The sequence below is a fragment of the Ambystoma mexicanum genome, chromosome 10, assembly GCF_040938575.1.
Source record: "Ambystoma mexicanum isolate Mex_15411 chromosome 10, UKY_AmexF1_1, whole genome shotgun sequence".
NCBI lineage: Eukaryota > Metazoa > Chordata > Amphibia > Caudata > Ambystomatidae > Ambystoma > Ambystoma mexicanum.
Genome location: NC_090932.1, coordinates 666,265,802 through 666,287,011, shown reverse-complemented (window position 1 = coordinate 666,287,011; position 21,210 = coordinate 666,265,802). Strand labels below are relative to the sequence as shown.

At 44.1% G+C, this 21,210-nt stretch overlaps 1 protein-coding gene across 2 annotated transcripts in view; it reads left to right on the top strand.

Moving 5' to 3' along the window:
* The window catches only part of DIPK2A (divergent protein kinase domain 2A), a 64,531-nt gene extending 48,607 nt beyond the window's left edge, over positions 1-15,924 (top strand). For both annotated transcript variants that reach the window (XM_069618253.1, XM_069618252.1), the window contains exon 3: positions 15,012-15,924. In XM_069618253.1, coding sequence (XP_069474354.1) covers positions 15,012-15,343 — 332 coding nt within the window. In that variant the 3' untranslated portion in view covers positions 15,344-15,924. The remainder of the gene's footprint in view (positions 1-15,011) is intronic.
* Positions 15,925-21,210: the final 5,286 nt, after the last annotated feature.

Here is a 21,210-nt window from a genome sequence, read left to right as displayed (position 1 = left end):
AGTTTGATAGCGACTGGCATTCTCGCCATTACGCTGATTCCAGCGACTGGACACTCGACAGAGGAGTTTTTCTCGCCTACAACAGATCTGGGGTCCAATGCCCAAAGATCTCTTAGCCTCTCATCTCAACACGCAGCTTCCGGTGTTCTACAGCTGGAGACCCGACCCAGTAGCCCCAGCGACAGATGGCGTTTTTCCAACCCTGGACGCAAGGGGTCCACTACGCTTTTTTTTTTTTTTTTTTTTCCCTCTTCTCTAACCCCCGCCCCCTTATCACTGATGGCGAGGACCCTGGCGAAGGCCCATCGGGACCAAGCAGGGCTAGTCCTCATAGCCCCAGTCTGGACTTCTCAGACTTCGTATCCAGTTCTTCTGGAACTTTCTATGGATTCTCCAATCCTTCTACCCCAATCTGTGGAAACAACCTCACCCCCTGCTCCTCTCTGGGTCTCTGACTCTGGCAGCCTGGATGATTTCGGGGTGAGATGGAGAACTCTGGGCATGTCTCTCCAAAGCAGTCCATCTCATTGAGAGCTGGGCCCCAGCAACTCTCAAGAGGTATTCCAATTCCTGGAGTGCCTGGAGGATCTGGTGTCAGGACCAGTGTTTTTACCCAGTTTCTGCACCATTAGAATTGATTCTTAATTTCTTATCCTCTTTAGTGGAAAGAGGGCTGGCGTACAGAACCGTGAACGCATATCGCTCAGCAATTTCCGCAGGTCACAACCTCACACAGGGGGCCCCAGCCGGAGAGCATCACCTTGTTTGCAGATTGCTTAAAAGCGTCCGGTTTACAGTCCCTGTCTGTTTATGATAAACTGTGGACGTTAACGAAGTACTCCATCTTTTTCTTGAAAAGCTATCATGTACAGCTCTCTGGCAAGCTTACTACCTTGCTTTCTCTAGTTTCTCGTAGGAGAGTTTCGGATGTCAGAGCTCTAGACCTAGCAGGCAGGTCTTTTTCCCCACACAGTATTGTTTTTCACATACAAAGAACTAAGTGCAACTCGAGTGATTTCCTACCCAGCTTTCAGGGAGCAACCCAAGCTTTGTTTGGTGCAATGTTTGAAAACCTACGAAAAGGTGACCGCTTCACTCAGAACCTCGTCTAATGGCCAGCTTCTTATAGCCATTTGCAAACCCCACAAAGTAGCATCCGCCCCTACTTTAGCACGCTGGGTGCGCTGGACCCTAGCACAAGCGGTGATAAATGCTCTTCAATTCGGCACCCATTCTGTTAGAGGAACCATGGCCTCCAGAGCCTTCCAGGTTGGTGTTCGCTTAGAGGACATGGATGGCAGATTGAGCAGGAGAGTCAATATTCAAAGAATTAACAGCCTGCTTCGATTGTGGTAAGTAAGCTTTGAACTAGCATAATGTGAGCCTCTGGTCTTGACATAGAATAAAGATTTTCCATAATAACTTACTAGAAAGTCTTAATTTTATTAAAGACACGGATGTGAGCATTATCCCACCCAGCGAAGGAAAAGGTTTGCATCGCTCTAGAGTATTTTATTAAGCATTGCAACAGACTATTGTTAAATGACCATGCATGGTCATATTCTAATACAATGATCTTTTCTTTCCCACCCCACAAGGTAACTGAGGTTAGCATATGCATGAAGTAATTATAGTTCTGTATTTTTTTCTTGACAGCGGCTACAGACAAGTCTGGCTAATCAACAGTTCGACACCTCTTCTGGTTGACCGCAGTTGTGTTTCTACTTGTTATGAAAGGACCGCCAAGTTCGCAGCCTCAAAGAGGTTCAAGACTGTTTATAGGGATACATGCATGCCCATTGGAAGACAGGGAGCACATGGCCATGGGCACTAGATGAACTCGGTGAGCATCTTGGGGAAATTAGTTTTACCATTAAGGAACTGTTATGTACTTTGGATTCATTTTATGGTGTTTTTATTATGTTTGACGCACCTTCATTATAAGTATGTTGATATGTAAGGTGCGCAAAAATATCTTGCTGCTGAGCTTTTCCTTATATGGAATAATAAAGAAAGAGGAGCATAATGCTCGCTTCTGTGTCTTTTAAGACTTTCTATTAAGTTATTATGGAAAATCTTTATTACCCCTCAACAAAATGAGGCAGAACTAGTTCTTGTTATGATATTATGGGGCAAGGGTTACTATTTGGTCAGCAGCAAGGTAGATCTGTCACTTGTACATCCAAAGACACTGTTTGAGAGTAGGTGCATGAAGGCCAACAGCGGGAAAATGGCACCTATATCTGAAATTCTACTGCATTATTGGGGTAATATCCGTTTCAAATGACAACCTTCTTAGTTTTACTAGATGAAGCCCTTGCACAGTCAGAGAAAGACCGGTTTCATCAAAAACGATTGAGTCACTGCAAAATGGAATAGGTCAAGGCAAGCCTCGCCTCTAGCTGGGTGCTGGAGAGATTGTTTGCTGGCTGCTGGAGAGATTGTTTGCATAGATGGTGGTTGGAATTGCAGTCAACCCGCATTCATATTCCCTTTAGGGAGGAAGTCCTGTTTAGGAGAAAAGTAGGTGATGCTTTTTAGCAGCCTGAAAAGGTAAACCTATTTTTGAAGGCTATCTAAGGCATTCAGAGAAGTGGCGTCCTTTTCCGGGCAAAGAAAATGTCCTAAAAAGGACTGTATTGCTCAAATAGCAGATCATGGAAATGGTGGATTGGAGTGAGTGGGGTCATCCTTCAAGGTGAAGTCCTGCTTTAAATCGGTTACTGTGACATGATTGGTACAGTTCTTGCCCAGTGAAGGGGAGGAGATGAGTAATATAACACATGCCCACAAATGCAAAGACTATACCACCACGCCAGCCCCTCACCCCCCAGAGTCTGCGGAAGACCTGAACAGTGGCCTATTGAATAGTACCAAGCAATAGTCCGAAGCAAAATCATGTTGCAGTAGACCTCAAACTCCAGACAATACGAGACTCTCCAATCTGTTTAAAGGAAGAACGTTTGAAAGAACTTGACCAAAAATGGTGTTCGCAGCACATCTACTTGGATAATGGAGAAAATGTACTGCCAGTACCGAGCCACTCGTAAAGAAACCATGCTTTTCGGTGCCAGAAGCTGTTGTATCTCACAGTACAGTATTTTGCATTCACAATCGGTTGAGGGCTAGTTACTTTGACACCAACCATCCCAAAAATTTCAGAGAGCAATGGACTTCACAACTTGGACTGGCGCTTCCTTCACTGGATTGGATAGGCTTCTCTGGATAAGGTTGCATCCCAAAGTGTGACAGGACTGTAATATAACTGTTGGATGGTGGTCCCATGTAATTACATAGTGCCAAATGCAGGCCTACTCTTGAAGCCCACACCAGGGAGTTTATGGACAATGGTCAAAAGCTGAGGGGGTGCATTGGAAGTTCTTGTGGGAACGTGGTGGATTGAGAATACAACTTTTGAAACCGAGGAGAGGCACACCATCAGAGAATAAATCTTAAATAGCGCAACGCATTTGGTAGTGGTATTGGGGTGAACCTTAATGGTACAGCATGCATGCTGAATTTCCTGGCAGTCGATCTCTGCAGCAATGCAACAATACTTGCAAGTAGGGTCAACACCAGACAACTATTCGGCACAAACTAAGCCAAATAGCGCTATTGTGGGCAAGACAAGTATATTATCCAAGCTTTTTCATGGCTTTTTTGGTCTATTCAACCAATAACCTACATCCAAATGATCACATGCCAAACGTGGTGGCTTGCTCATGTACGTGTAATGTGGGCATTCAAAACATCTTCAGCGCTATAGGAAGTTTGCAGCAGGCATGCAAGCCCAACACGGATTGGCAATTACGTTTCCTGGTACTCGTAGTGAGCGGCTGACTCTGGATTTAAATTCTTAACGTTTGAAAACCAATGTCTTCTGTACCCTAGCATAACTTACCATTGCAAAAAAAAAAAGGGACAACTTTTATCGTTATACATTGCAGGTAGGTAGGGGTGGTCTCAAGAATGGTGGTAGTTAAACAAATGATGGTCCGAGCTAGCAAACGTCCATTTTCAAAACCAAAATACCATTCCACCAGGGCAACTTTAGCTACACTTGGTTTTTCAATCTAACATATATAATTGGGGACCTGTGCAAGGCAGTAACTTGGCGTTGTATGCCTACTTTAAAAAATCACTATGGCATTGACCCTTGCAGTCTCCGAATTTGAACCGTTGACATTTCTTTAATACTGTACCTTAATGTGCATAGCTTAGGAATCTGGTTCCCAATCTTGGAAAAAGAGCACGTTTTCTTCTTGTATCCATTTTAAAGTCGGTAGTGCCTGACCTAACATTAACCGCATGGGGTACACTGAAGGTATTTCTACAGAACATGGATTTACTATAACGTTTTCAGTGAAATATTCCTTGGTCTTGATGGCTGTAGTGAAATTACTTGCATAAAATACGTAACTGCATACAAGTGTCACTCGATATTTTACTTCCAGACGCCAATAAACTGACGGCGTCTACTGGAAAAAGAATTATGGGGTAGAACATACAATTTAGTTAATCACGTTACGGGGATTCACACTGCCAAATGCCCCCTGCACCCTCAAATATCAATGCTGATCATTGATAAACTCGTTATTGCCCAGCACAAACGCTAGAGGGCAGACACTCCACGCATATCATGCGAATTAAACTGATTCAAGATGCAAAAAGACTTGCTTTTCTTCCGTTGACTTGTTCTTTTCCAGGAATGATGGAGGCCTTACCCATTCAGCACTTGAATCCTCTGAACAGGTTTAAGAAAACAAACCCTTTGGATGCCAAATATAGAAGAATTCATGACACTGCTGCATTAGGGCAATTACATGACCACGATCTAGCTCAAGGATACTTTTCATATCTGAATACATCCAAGATACGGAATGTCTACCTTTTCAAATGGGTGCAGTTTTCAGTCCGTAGTCTTCCAGTTTGGGGGTAACCTTTGCACCGAGATGGTTAAGTGTGTTGGCAGATCGTTGTAAATGTGTGCTGGCTTTACTCCTTTTGTAAATACTCTACTTGATAAGAGTCCCTTGCTATTCTTGTTTGTTCACTTAGTGGTTAATCGTCAGGAATTGATGTGTACCTTCATTATTCCTGACCATAGGCAACTGGTATATTTGGAAAATCGTGTGGCAAAAGTACCGGTCCCAAAGAGACACCAACGTTTATTGGGTTTATCATAAGAAAAGTATTTATTAAATGGGATTTTCTTAGACCAGTATACTTTTGGATTAAGTTCTCCTTCTAGACCCTGAATAATCCTGAATTGTCAAAGAAAATGTGTTCCACTAGTGCAGGGGTCGGTAACTGTTGCTGTAATGTGTTTGGACTACAAATTCCATAAACCCTTGCCAATAACTCTGCTAGCTAGGGATGATGGGAGTTGTATTCTTAACATCTGGAGGTCCAAAGTTTGCAGAGCCCTGCACTAGCGCGAATAATCTTTGGCACAGGAGGAACGCCTGAATATACAATGTCTATTTTAAACCCTTTAAATTTAACAAGAACATTGATTTACATTGCACTACAATTTAATGAACCACAGTTGTGCTCTCACTTTACAATAGTTTGCAATACATCTAGATGAATCTAGACCCAGTGTCGTCCTCTTGTGGTGAGTGCTAGTGCCTTGCTGCCGGCATCCATCTCCTGCTCCTTATTGCCCATATTGTGATTATTGGGTTTGCCTGACCACTGCAGGTGTGCAACGCATCCCTTCTTCCTGTTCTTCCTCGCACCCTCCTTCTGATCCGTGATTGGGCCCGAGGCCGTGTTTTACTGAAGCCCTCAAGGCAGCCCCACTACCTGTGGCATACCCCTCTGTGAAGGCCCCTGAGGCAAAGGGCAGCTCTCACAGTAGCAGCTCCAGAAGGTGTTCGCCGTGGGAGCATGCAGCGCAGACGTCAACCAGCAGTGACTGAAGTGTGGCTAGGGGGAGCAGCTATTGTGGCTCACTATTTATCTGTCCCCCCTCTTATTGCGCCTATTAGCTAAGTTTGCAGTTTGATGCACCTCAGTTTCTGGCCCTAGGTGAATTTATTCAGTTGTTGGTGGGGGGCGGGGGGGTGGAGAGGGGGTTACCCCTTTTCTGGACAGTGGAATCTGTTTTTCCATCTGCTGCTGGGTTTTTAAAAAGTTTATTTTTTTCCCTGCTAACTCTCCCAGGTCTCCTGCTTTTCTGCTGTATGCTGTAACCTATGCTCCTCCCCCACCCACCCTCTCCCCCTGCCCGCTTCTGGACACTGGATTCTTGATTGTTACTTTGCTGGCTGGTGCACTTCAGTTTTGTGCACTGCAGGTTGTCCCTCCCTCTTCATCCCTTCCTTTTTCCACAATGGCTCTTCCCTATATTCTCTAACTGCTATTCTATCTCCTATCCTATCCCTCTCTCGAAGTCTGGAAGGAAAAATTCAAGAATGATCTCCTGGTCTCCAATCCAGGCCTGCCCATTGCTGACACCCATGTCAACTATTCTTCCAGCCAGACTTTGACTGACATCCTCTATGTTGTCCCCTCTCCTGGCATTTGGATTCCCCATATGGTCAGTGCTCTCCCCTTTTTCTTCCTCTCCCTTTAAAGGCGGCACCTGTTCAGAAGTACTCCTGGCATCCTTCCTTTCATCTAGAGCCATCATGGCACTGTCCTGGTCTAGGGCTCTCAGCCCAACCTCTTCTTGATGGGTGTCTTCTGTCTCATCAACTTCCTTCTGCCTCCCCTCTGGTCCCTCTGCCACCTCCGACAGGTGTACCACACTCCTGTACCCCTCCTCGGAAGACCTTCAAAAGTGGCTACCTGCTCCACTTAGCTGCTTTTGCTTGCTCTGCTGTCAAACACTCCGGACATCTGACCTCAACGCCATCTCTCTCACCAAGACATAGTTCAATGCCACCTCTGCCATTTTTCACACATGCCTCCCTGAGGGCTATGGGAGCCTCTCTAAACCCAGGCCTAACCTGTGTGGGCGGCCCTGAGTGGGATCCCTGCTACGATCACACCCATCCAGGCCTACTCCTCTTTCATGCATTGTCTGCAGTCTTGGTGTCTCTCCTGACCTTTCGGTCTGCCATCTACAGGCCTCTTGGCCAGGTCACACTCTTCCTCTCAGTGGGCTGACATCACATCTTCTCTCCTGCCTTCTACCCCTAAGCTTCTCCTCAGACTTCAATATTCCGCTCGACTACCTGATGCAGCCTCTGCACTTTTTTTTGCAACCGCTCTGACTCTTTCCCCTCCATCTGACTCACACTGTGGATGCTCTCATCTCTGCAGACGTCTTCAACCCTCTTTTTGCTCCCCTCTCTTGGTCTGAGTGTTCGCTCCTGTTCCTTCACCTGGACCTCCTGGGTGCCCCCGCCTGCACTGCCGGTCTCCTTCTCAGTCATTTGACCAAAGAAGCAAGTGCCGGTTGCTGCATTTGCCGCCACCTTCACCCCTCCCACTCCTGCCATGGACTCACTCTGACACAGCCCTTACAAACCTTCAACTCCATTTCCAGCACTCTGGACATCCTTGCCCCTGTCATGAGCGTCCGCATGAAAACCTGCCTTCAAGTGCAACTCCTGGTATGACGCTGACCAGGCCTCTCTGAAATGCTATTGTGCCCTTTCCTCTACACCAAACCCTTCTCCCTTACCTTCTCTGCTCTCAGCCCCCCTTCCTGCCTACTCTCCTCTTACTCTCCCATATCACTTAATGCGGTCTCTAGACCAGTCTGCTTCATGAAAGTCTCATCCAAACGGATGCTTCCCTGTTTCTCGAACTATCAAGGACAACATTGTCTTCTTTGCTCGTCCATGTAGAGGGGCAGCCAAATGCCTCTGCAGTAAGTCTGAATTAGCTGGAAGATCGCAGACTTGAAGGGTGAAGCTGTTTGGCCTGGTATCAAAGTGAATTGGTTATCTATCCATGAACAGTGAACATGAGAAGCTGAATTATCCCTTGTTATGGTGTAAGGACAAACCACCATGAGTTCAGGTTTATTCAAGACAATTAAAGGCTAGAAAATGAACCGAATTGTGGTCTCTCGTCACGTGAGCCAAGGATGGAAATTGGGCATGCTGACCAGAACTGTGATAAGCATGTGCCTGTACTCCCTAGTATTACCAAGAGAAGAGAATCTACTGCAAGGCCAAATTCAGACATTCTGCATGGCAGAAGGCATGGGCGATGACATGAGGGGCTAATTGGGTGGGCAGCTTCATCTCCACTGCCTGGCACCTGGGTATGAGTTTGTGCTGCTGAGGAGCCAAATGTTCCAGACCTAGAATGAGCGTGCCAACCAGTTATAGAGGGCTGTATAACGAAGGGTCTTAGTTCAAGAACCAATCGTATTTTGTGCACATGTGTTGAGGATGACTTGCGCTAGAGGCAGTCTTAAGTTGTCCACCTGACAGTAGCTGTCCTATCACAACCTGATCCCTTATAGAAAGTATCCTTGGATGTTCCCCTTTTGCCAACCACAATCCCCTGTACCTTTCTTTTATTTGCCACATAGTATGACCACACTTATGATGGATTTTTAGTACTTGAAGAAAGTGTATGTGATTTGTGTTCAGCGCTTGAGCGAATGTCCGTTGATGTCCGTTTTAACTCCCTGTTTTAGACAATTGATATTAAAACAGTTGGATGAGACTTTTGCCAACTTCCTGAGTCGGTCTGATTATTTGGTGTAAGAGTTACTCTGCATCCCATCCATGTATGACCGGTTACTGATTAGGACTATATGTTCACACTTCTTTGCCACTGGATCCTTCCTATCCCTCAAACTCCCTTGTGCACCTTCTCATAATGCCTTCTGCTTACCATTCCGGTCCAGCTGATTATCACCTTCTCTCGCTTATTCCCTTCTTTGTAATCTCTTGGAGAAGGTGGCCATCTCACGGCCATCTCACAGATAATCCTCCACACTGAACTGTTGGTTTGCTTCACAACCACCAGTCTGGCTACTGAACACCCGTTAAGACTTGCTCTCTAATCTTGACTCCAACTCTCCTTCCGTTCTCATCCTTCTTGACCTCTCCCTTGCCTTTGATACAGTCAATCATGCCACCCTTCTAAATCAGCTCAGTGATACCCTTGGCATCAAGGACCTGCCTCTGGACTGGCTGACCTCCTTTCTCTCTGAACGACCTTTATGGGGTTCAACTGGGCCCTTTTTCTCTCCCTCTCCTTCTCCACCAGTGGTGACCCTTAGCTTTATTCTCTCACCTTGGCTTTTCAACATCTACCTTGTCCCCCCTAGCCCATTTGATTTCTGCCTTCTCTCCTACCTCCAGTGTAATGGGGACGATGTGCAACTCTCCTTCAAGTTTCCTTCCTTCCTCTTCTTTTTCCTCTCCTACCGCTGTCTAACTACTTCAGGTATGGTGCACTGCTAACTATCTCTGCCTTCATGCCAGTAAGACGAAGATCCTCCCTCCTTTCCCTTTACACTCTGGCTGCCCTTCATGGGACTCACTCCCTTCACCCTCCTGTGAGGCAAATCACCTTGGTATCATCTTCGCCTCATCTACTTCTCTCCTGACATCGCAGACCTTGCCAAGAAGGCTCACTTCCAGCTTCACCTCCTCAGACGCATTCTCCCATGCCACACGTTCCCCCCAGAAGCTCAATGTCTACAGAGCTCTGGTTCTCTCCCGGCTGTATTAATGTGACCGCCTCTTCCTACCTTCAACTAATCCAGAATAGACTGTCTAATCGCCTCAAGTCCAGGGACTGCATCTCAGCCCTAAAATCTCTACACTGGCACGTGCTTGCTGCGAGCATAAAGTTCAAAATCCTCTGCATCATCTACAAGGCTTTCTTGAGCCTGGGATCCTGCTAAATCCAACTTGCTCTCCCCAAATACCTCCCTGCTAGAGCCCTTTGGTCTTCTAGCTAGACCCCCCTGCTGATCAAACACTTCTCCAAGCAGAGAGTGGGGGGGGGGGGGGTTGGTTGATCTTTCTCTCTTTACCTTTTCCCTCTCAGACTTGAGTCGGATCTCCTTAAATTCCAGAAGCTTCTCAAGGCCCCTCCTTCCTTCTCGTTTTTTTTTTTCTTTTTTTTTTTTCCCCTCCTCCTTGACCTCTTCACTGGCTGCCTGGTTCTTCAGATTGTTACAGGGGACCAGGCCCTCCCCTGCCCCCCCACCCCAAATCTGTCTAGCCCTGCATTTGGTCTTGCCTTCCCCTTCTAGAAAGACTCTGAATCACTTTGTTTGCTCATTACACAGAAAAGGCAGGGTATCTGTGCTCTTGCGCACAAATCTATAATATTATTTCTCAGGATGTATAGACCATTTACATAACTGCTGACCCTCAGTACTTTATAGGATTTAATCATTCCCCTTTACAGTATAGCCCCTCAGGATTATTCCCCTTAATATTATAATTGCATAGTAATTTCTTTTGGTGGTCTTGCAGACAAGTGGGCACCCTCTAAAGGACTGTTTCAATTCTCCTCCTCTAGGACAGTCAGCAAGATGGTGTCTGCTTCCCTTCTCGCCCTGGTTACCCTCCTTCTGTATTGGGCCCGGCCTCGCTTCTGGTGCTCTTCTTTTCAACTCTCCTTTCTTGCCTTAGCATCAATCAGCTGTGCAGTGAGTGAAAAGTGACTCTCTGGGATCGGTTTGAGCACCCACACTAGCCCTCACCTCCCTCTGACTCATTGGGAATTTTTATGAAGAGGGCATTCTAATGGGAGTGACTTCTAAATCCATTTTCCCCTCCCGCTTGATGTGATATCTTGGAAGTTTCTACTTGGTCCGTTTTGCAATTTTCTGAAACCTGTTCCTCATGTGATCGATGTGTTCAGATTGCTGCACTCACTCAGGAGAATCCATATAATTTTCATCTCTGCACTACCTGGGATGTCGGGTAGAGATTAATTTTCATCTCTGCACTACCTGGGATGTCAGGTAGAGATTTATGTTTAGCTTTTTGATAAATACTTACACACTCCCAGTGCATAATACCTGCCTCACCAGAGCGAACATGCAGGATTTATGTATTTCTGGCACAGTTTGTGTGTGAAAATATAAGTTTTACATTCAGCTGATAGGGAAACTCCCTATGATCTTTTGTCCAAAGATTAAGAGACATATGATTCCATATGTCAAATTGAAAAGGCTGTCTTTTTCTCTCCGATATTACATAGCAACATGGTATCCTTTCCTGTCGGGTCCTTTTTCAAGCTGAGAGCTGGTAATTAGACGTCCTGACAGTGTACCCTCCGGACCGTTGTCAGATGGCTCTTTGATGTTCGTTTCTGGTTTGGCCATTTGACCCAGTCCCGCCCCCCCCTTGAGTGATTCCAGTGTCTGCCTGCCCCTTGTCAGGCATCCATTCTCCAAAGGTACGATTCCTTTTCCAGGAAGGAACTGGATGCTCAATATCGAATTATGTGGAAGGACTGCTGCAGAGAGCCTAGTTCTTATATATTTAAGGATTTTTAGCCTAAGCTCCGAGACAGATGGAAGCTGTAAATGGGGAGCAATTTGGTCAGCTTCAAAGCCAGTGTTCTCACTTTCATGGGAAAGGGAGCCACCCCCCAGTCCTGCAGCTATTGGGGTAGGGGGTTGGTGCGAGGAGGGATTGCAGTTCTTCCAGGCCAAACTGGCTTTATTAACCAATTCAGCCTTTTAATTCCTTATTTCTATTCCTTATTTGGCTTGGTTTTGGACACCAGTGAAGGCAGCTGGGGGTTGGGAGTGTTACAGAAGTTAGTGTTGAAGTGCAGAACTCTGTCGCACTCAATAGGTCAGAGGTATACCTATGAGAGTCCTTCAAGCAAATTCCTGATGAAACAACCCTGGTTGACTAAAAGCAGTACAAGCTGCAAAAAACTATTATGGTAAAAATATTTGTAATGATCACTCCAAAAATCCAACATAATTCTGATTACCAAGTTAGAGGTCATTGTTATGTAGGTACATCTGATGAGCTGGTCAAGGACATGCTTATGGTCTGCCCTACTATTTCTGGTAACCCTATGTAGTTTTACAGTTGCGCCATCCTTCATTGGGAAAGTATGTATGTAACCTTCTACTTTGGATGCATGAATTGCATATGTAGATTAGTAAATGAGCTTGAATTTAAAAGCATAGATGCAGTTCTTTGCAAAAGAGCATCCCTCAATGCCATGTTGCCCACCTACGACCCACCCCTGCCTCCATGCTATGTTGCCACCTAGTTGTCAATCTAGCCTGAGTTACTTTCCACGCTGATGATGTTTTAACAATGGTGAATGTTTGCATTGTTAGTTATTTGTGTTTTAGTCAAAGGGTACAAATATATATTTATTACCAATGATGGTAATAAAATACTTTCTTTCTCGGACCTGTTTGAGCTGTGTTTGTCTACCTGAGTTGTACTCTTGGGCTTCTCCGTTTGCTTATACTATAGCAATCGCCCCTCACATTTGACAGCCAGAGCCTACATAGGCTTACGTGAAGTGAGGTCCGTTATTGTTGGAAGATTTTCCCTCCAGTTGTAAAGCCCCCACACACCCCGCACTCCACCAACTTGTTGCTGTTGTCTGACCATCCTAGCCTGACTTTTACCAGTAGAGCCCAGCCTTCTGCTGTACTCCACTGGGCTTCTCCCCATCTTGTTATGTGGAAACTGACATGCCCTTCAGACTGTCGGTACTGGGAGGCTTCGTTTCCCTTTCACTTTTTTGCCATTTGTTGGTAACATTTTTAGTGCACAATGTACCTTAACAGTACATTTTGCTGGGGGTCTTTCATTTTTAAGGCCCTTGACACCCTTGAAGGATTTTTGGTGAATGTACAAGTGTGCCCAGGACAAAGCTTGTGGCAGCAGTTACTAGCATTTTTGACTCTTTTCTATGGTCCAAAGCGTGTTTGGCCCAGGACAGTGGCTAGTGCCTGAAATGGCCATGCCATGGAGTCCTTTGTTCTGACCTTTAACCATTTTGTCCCTTTGGCTTCCCCAGGTTGAGCAGACCTGGAAAATTCCTTATTTGGTCATGCAAATCGAGCTTTCACAGGCTTCTTCATGCCCAGGATGTGGGCTGGAGCTGTCCAATTCCAATACACATCCTGGGTGCCGGGATGTCTAGTGTGCTGGGGTGACTTGGACCACTCTGGTCTGTGATGGGTCCAGTCTGGAATGGTTGAACGTGAGCAGATCTCTTATTGGGTTCTTAGTTTTGGCACAAAGGAGATTCTGGATAAGAGAAGGTACTCTGAACTTATTCCAGGTCGATCTGAGTCCACAGCGAATTTAGTAAACTTCCATGTATCCTGAACCGAAGAAGCAGAGCTGTGGAAATGCTGGTGACCCGCTGGAAGGTTTGGCACCCTGACCTTGCTGTTGTCCTGTCAGCAGCCCCGTTTCTCATCGATCACAGAAGGTCTGCAAGGGCGCTTTGACCCATTGGAGTAGTGGGACTAACTTGCACTAGCCTTTTCAGAAGTGTTCCTGTACCGCCCAGTGAACTGACCCGCTCATAGGGGACCTTTGCCTTGGAACCACCGTCTCGAGGTGCGACTTGGGAACCGTAAGCTCTTGGTAGAAGGCACGCTCCCGCTGAGTTTCGTACACCTAGCGTTCCTATTTGTGGAATTGGAAAGTCCACGTGGTGCCAGTGATACCCTGCTTCGGTGACGAGCTTTGTGGGTGCCTTGCTGCTGTGTAATTGGCTGATCTTCACCAGCAACAGAAAAATCGCCACTGTCCTGCCATGGACTGAGGTCCTGGATTGCAGCCCCTGAAAGATGGAGAGGCATGCAACTGCTGGACCAACCTGCAAGCGCACTGGACTTGATTGGCGAAGTTTGGTCCGAGTGTCTAGGGTCGGTGTATACTTGCATCATTTACCGGTGGCCTCCTGGCACATTCATAGACTTTTATGCGATGAGTGTCCCCCAAGGGTCCCTCTTCTTTGTTAGGGTAGCCTGTGCTGCCATCCTATTCCTGATTCTTGGAAATTGCTCTGCCCTCTTGTGGAGACCCTCCTTGAATAGTGGAACTCTATTCTTCATCGCCTTACTCACCGTCCTGCGACACTACAGCCCCTTGAAGAGACCCCTTGTGTACTTTAACACACAATTGAGTGCTGCTCCGCTGAATGTGCTTTTGAATGTGCACAAAACTCAACACTTCATAGGGATTGGACTGCCTATTAGTTAGGGTTGAGACTCGAAGTATATTATCACTGACTGACCCTCTTCTGTTACAGGTGGTGGATCTGCCCTTGTTTAATATTCCTTTAGGCCAATTGTTACAGTATGTTTCCTAGTATAGTGTTGTATTAGTATTGTTAATATTGCTATGGTTTCACCTTGTCTTTGATTTGAAAGTTTGTTAATGTATATGTAATTTTGATATACACCGACTGATTAATTTGTGGTGTTTACTTAGTGTTGTTTACTGTGTGCTCATTGTGGACATTAGATTTCCCCTTCACCCCTCCTAAGCCCTAGTCTTGACTGCCGCCAATGCTACCCTGATTGGTCTGGCTTGTCCAGAAGGTTACGCTGTTCCAAGAAACTAGGCTGGCCTTCTGAACAGCTGCCCACCAGGTCAGAGTTCACAAATCCATCGTAACTGTTACTGCCAGCCCCTATCCTCAAGGGGGTGTGGGGTGATGGCGATTTGCACCTGGGCCTTTGTTGTGATTTTGTTTAAAAAGGTTACATTTTTTGGGGGGTTTGGCTGTATCCGTGTCCCATCTCCCATCCAAAAAATGGCGTACTGAAGTAGAAAAAGGACATGAGTATCATTTTGTTTCTAGATCTGCAGCAGCCCAGCACACTGTGAGCTTGGCAACCGGAGCTGGCTCTGCAGAGAAGTGTGGGGGAGGGGGGGGGGCCACGTGATTGTGAATGTTTAATGACTTAACTGCACAGCTTTTATTTTGTGCTTGTATACGTTAACAAAGCTATCCAAGAACTACAAAATATGATACACAACTGCTTAAACATTATCATTTTGACCTAAAATGCCCACAATCAATATTTTGTCCACTTTTCCTGTTTACACCTTTCTTTTGCCTTTTTACAGATAAACCTGAAAATTGGGATGTTTGGTACGAAAGCAAGTTTGATGACTGTGATAAAGAAGCTTGCCTTTCATTTTCTAAAGAAATTCTGTGTTCTCGTACTACCGTGGACCACAACTACTATGCAGTTTGTCAGAACCTCTTATCTAGACATGCCACCTGGCGTGGCACATCTGGAGGACTTCTTCATGATCCTCCGGCAGAAATCACCAAAGATGGCCGTCTGGAGGCTTTACTGGATGAGTGTGCCAACCCAAAGAAACGATATGGCAGATTTCAAGCGGCAAAAGAGTTGCGTGAATACCTTTCACAGTTTACTAGTAATGCGAGGTAGTCCAAAAGTGTACCTTGCTTAACTATCAAATCTACTTTGAAGAGGAACGTGGGGTGAGATGGTACTTGGGTTTTTTACAGCGATATAATATATTCAAGAAATTATGTGAACTAGAACTATAAACAATAATTAGTTTGGGGGAGATAATCTGCTTCACTACAAATATGGTATGTACACTCAGTTGATCTGCTGACTGCTCCTTGATTTTATCAAGGTTCAACACACTATGGAGTCTGGAAACTCCAGACGTATGGAAACTTGACTTGCTTACTGTATCAAATGATACTTGACATAGCACTACATTGATAACTATTTTGTGAAGCTAATACCTCTACTTGGATTGTCAAGTTAGATGGATGGCCTGTTTTAAAGGCCTTTTTTATTTTTGGTGCCCTTTCTTCTGTTTGTTTTAAAACTGTAATGGACATGTATGTACATCAAAATTACTTGCATTCTGTTAATATCATTCCAGCTAATATGGTCTTGTGTCAATATTAATGCAAACTGTATGGGTTCTTTTTGGCAAACATTGTCCACCTGATTGAGCTAAGTTACATTAAACAGTACACTTGTTACTTCTACTGAGACCTACTAATTGGTTAACTTTAATTCCCTTTTTTTGTCTCTTGCTTTTTTGTTTTAAAGGAGGCACTCAATTGGACCAACGCTAGAACAGTTTTCCTTTCAGCATCTTTATGTTTGATCAGACAGTTACTTGTCAATTTACTTTTACCAGAAAGGTACTGTTGAGTTTTTGAATTTGGGTTGCATTTAATTATTTTTTCTACAGTAATATTTGTTATGACTCTAGCTGCTGCAGAAGAACACTTGAAGCAATGTAGAGCTGCCAGTTTGATGAGTTAAGTTCATGCAAGACATATTCTGCATTTGAATTCAGGTTGGGCTTCTTTGGGAAGGTTGTATTCCCCAGGGAAGGTGAACTGGGAGTGTTATCATTCTCTCCCTTGTAACTTTGCAGGCGGTCTAACAATTGCACTATTTGGGCCCAACTAATTTCTCATTTTGCTCAGTAAAGCATGCAAGCGTTTCTGGCATTCTTGGCAGCTTCTATTGACCAATTTTTCGGGAGTGGCCTGGTGCACCAGAATGAGATGGCATCCTAGCAAAGGTAGGTTTTCCTTTATAGTTGACTACAGCACCCTGTATTTGAAAAGGGGGAAACACGAATTTACATTCCCATAGCATTATTGCGCACCACCAACACTAGATTTGTGAGCACACAGAAAGGTTCTACTCAAGACCTAACTGTGTCATAGGGCTGTATATAATAAAGGTAGCCACTGACTGTTTGGTAACTCTATATGGTGTTCAATGCTTGCGGTCTAGTACCATTGGAACCCAGACCACCTACCATGTTGGCTCCATTGCAACAAGTACTTTGACCTGTAGTCTGCAAGCTTCAAGTGTTTAATAACCATACCCCCCCCCACTCCTCCCTTCACACACAAGGTGCATCACTGCCATCGTGACATTTAGATAACTTGCTTATTAGAACAACTATTCATCTTGCTTTAGAGAAGTAAGGATTTGAACGGTTCTCTGTTTCAGGCACACAGAATATGCAGGCTATGTGTATGGGAGTGTACTTAAGAAATCACGGGCAATCGGGCTCCAGATTATTGGCTCAGAGCAAGCACTAAATTAGCAAATACATATTTCTTTGTCTACTAGTACTTTAGACGAGTACAAATGCATTCAAATTTAAAGCAAAACCTTGGCATTTTTACAAAGTATTGTTGTGCCTTATACAAATATTTTGAGTACTCTTCATATCCGTAAAAAAGAGGTCTTCTGTTTGGCAAACGTTTCTGAAGCCTTTGCTCTGAATACATTCAAACCTAGTGGTGCTGGGCGACAAAAAGTGGATGACACCTGCTCATCTTGCTTTGTTAATTTCCCCTCCACTTTGAGTGAGTAAAATGGCAGGCAAGCTGGTTCTCTGGCGGGCTACTGGCAATTAATGGATAGTTGCATGCATAGGCAAATGTGATTGGATCCCAAATGATGGTATACCTAAGGCACAATCAATTATGGGAATATTTTGTTTCCTTCATTTTATTGAAGGAAATGCACGCCGGAAGCCAGATAAGTGTGCTAATTTTGACCAATACTGCAACATGACTCCCCTGAGGTACTTTCTGCATAACATAGTTCATACCGGATGCAATTCTGAATGTTACTCGTCACTAAAATAGTTCAGCAGTTTGATGTATTTATAGATTACGTGCAACGCGTCTTGGAAAGCCTCTTCTATATGTGAAATAAGTGTATACTGGTGTTTTAGCAAGTTTGTGGCAATTTGTAGGCTGTACTGATAACTGACCGATGTCGCTTTCTTTTTGCTGAAACTAACAGTTGTTGTAAGCAGCCTCTAAATTATGTACAGAATGGGATTCTGTAACTCACAAAGCTGAAATAAATTTCATGGGTAAGTAAAGGTTCCTTTCACCTGGAGTTGCTGCATGCTACTGAGTGGATATGGAGGACTTCATAGTCCTAAACATTCAAGCGACCCAGCAAACCAAAACTGTCCTCCATGTGCAATTGTGGACTTTGACATACTTGATAGGACTTCATCCCCGCCCTCACTATTTGTTTCGTTTTCTACTTCAAGCAGTACAAGTTTAGAGTTTAATTAACAAAAGCGTATTGCTGCAAAAATTCTTGACACATGCCAACTCCGAATGAACGTGTAACTGACAACTTTGTCTTTGAAAGTAAGCAAACCATAACGGCAATATGTGGCGGGGGCGGGGAAGTGTTCTGAGAATATTCACGGTGCATAACATGTGTTTTTGTTTTATCCAGGTGAAGGGGTGGGGTCTGGTTACTCTTGTGATATGGAAGCTTTAGCCACAGGTGTACACATTCATGTTGAACCTTGCATACCTGTTAGCACACCTCTACCCAATGCTTATGCTGTCTCACTACCACCAATATGCTGCCAAAATGGCAGAATTCATGCCATACAAGACTCCTTTGCATTATGTGTTTCTGTAACTAGGTATCGCCTACAATTTGACCTTTCTTCTGCACGTAATATACACTGAGCGTTCACCCTTTCGTTTTGAAACTCTGATAGTCTGAGGCCGTGGTCAAATAAAGTAGTAATGCTGGAAGATTTCACAGAACACTGCATAGGAGAATTAATGTACACGTCTGACTGATAAAATGGTTAGTTTATGCATATCCTTGGTTCCTTCTTAAATTATGTCAGAAGGTCATAGAATGAAATGTATTCCAATCCTTAGTTACAAATAATATTCCCAACAAAAAATCGAAATGTCCTTTCCAGGAAGTAGGAATTGCTGAATTGGGGTCATTAACATTCTTATGTTATTAACATTCTTATGTAATGTAGCCCATTTGTCTTGTGACTTTTTCCCCAAATGGGAATAATAGAAAAGTCAATAACTCCAAGACTTTTCTCTATCTTGAGCCAAATTTAATAAAGGTGGTTCTAGGTCACCGTGCAGTGACACTTTTAAAACGTTTGTGCTCTATGTAATACACATTGGATTAAAATGTCTAGAATATAAAGCAACTCTTGACAAATTGAATATTGTTTACTTTTTTTCCCGTTAAGTAACACTGTTTGGCTCATTTGAAGCATCATGATAAACGAACAGGGCAAACTCCTCTGGCTAGCTCTCCTTTTGGCGCTGCACCCCATAGAATACAATAGCGTCCCACTACAAATTTGGTCCAATTGAACACAAGGTTCCTATACCTTTCCTTCTCATGCCTGCCTGAGCTTCTTATCCATCCCTTGCCCTGACCCAATCTAGACAACTTTTCTCCTCCTACCACTACAGGAGCAGACTACTGTGCTATGTTTTAGGAATGAGGAAGGGCATTTATGTGATTGCTCAGATCATGCTTGCAGGGGCTTTTTTGAAGAAAAGTGCTCCCAGAAGTGGGCAGCATAGATTTCGGCTCCTGACTACTTTTGATGTTACTGGGCTTTATACTGCTGCCATTTATATAGCGGCCAGGAACTGACTTATCTGAAAGAGAAATGTGTAAGGTGTGCAGTCCGGAAGTGGCTTGACTTAAGTTTTCATAGATTCTGCCTCGTTGCTGCTGCTGCAAGGTACCTCCTGGGAGCGGGAGCAAAATGTAACACTGGCAGAATATTGAAAACGATGGGGGAAATCTGCATTTAAACCAAAGTACTCCATTGATGGGACTGTTCTACCTGTATCTGTGAAACTGACAAACCTTATGTTTTTGAACCCAAATTGTATTGGTGCACTCCAGGCTGGCATGATGACTGTACACCCTGAAAAACCTCAACTACCATAGTTTATTGCCTCCAGCGATAAGCTGAAATTAAATGACTCTTTGAAGCAGGCACTTTAAGTTGCTTTTCAGAAGGACTGAAGTTCATTTTACTAGCCATCTGAAATAAAGCATCATGGTCTACGAACTACTGTTGCTTGTCTGCATTGTGTAAAATGTATTATGCCCTACTCAAACACCCCGGTAACAGGGCTGGGTGGATGTGCATTGTAAATAAGGTGCCGATGTAGTCTGCTTCAGAATTCAAGTGTTGCACATAGTCCACTAGATCCTGTCTCTATTATCTACATGCTGATGTATGTTTTGTGTACAAAGAAATGCCACAAGGGCACAATGCTGCATTATCCAATTACAACTTGAATACGAATAAAATGTATCCCAAGGGGAGTTTTCTTGTGCATTTGGTTATACAACCTTTGACACATTAACATGTCACACCGTAGGACAAACTGCATGAGATTCATTAAAAAGGGAAACCTCAATATCCACCAGTTCCAATTGACAGTCATTTATAAAGACAACCTCATGCATAAATACACAAAATAAGAAACTATCAAGATTAAAAAGTGTTAAGAACAATACTTTATTATGTCTTACACAAACCTGTTAAAACATTTTAATAAATATATTCATTAGTTAAAATTGATAGTTATCGAGTGGGTCTGAGGAAAAATAATCAATATATGGGGACCAAGCAAATAGAAATGTTATGATCACTCCATTATTTCAACCTGTCCTTAATCCTATTCCAAATGTGACTTGCTGCTGTAATCACCCAAGATTCAGCACTGTATATGGAGCTTCAGAATTGATCTGAACAATGTCTGGAGGTGTGTATATGCCTTTTACAGTCGATCCTCCCTTGAAATACCAGTCCAAGCTCAAGTATTAACATAAGACTGGTAGTAACACAAGTCTCAAATGTCAGATAAATTGTATTAAGGGGGAGAATGACACTTAAGTAGATGTTTGGTTTAAGTCCAACAAGGCCTCTTTTTAGATAGTGTTTTTTAACCATGCTGTCCCAGGTCTGCAAACCAGGTTTTTTGACATCGTCTTGTCTGAAGAGTCATGACTGACCTCCACAATGGATTGCTGGATTCATCTGAAAATGTAATGTTGGCCTGTAGTCTGCACACAGCAATTTTCCAACAAGAGCGTATTGATGGCAGACACAACTCCACAATCTAACTTAGTTTAGTTTTTTTGCCTTGAGACGTCAACCACTTCATAGAGCATCTGGGGTATACCTCCAGCGCATATTGGATAGTTGGTATAATTGAGCTCTTATATGCATGTACCTTTGCCTCAATGGAGCCTCCTCCCCGCCCCCTCTTGTCAGTCGTCAAGACCAGCCACTTCTTCCAAGACTTGGGTGAGATACTTCCTGACAAATGCATGGAGGCATAATTGTTTTGCCTATATATTTATACTCACTGGTTTGTCTGATTTGAGAGTCCCCCTGCCAGGTTTTGTGGACATTGATCGCAAGACCATTTTATTTTAGCATATTGTTGCAATACCATTAATGGTGCAGTTCAATT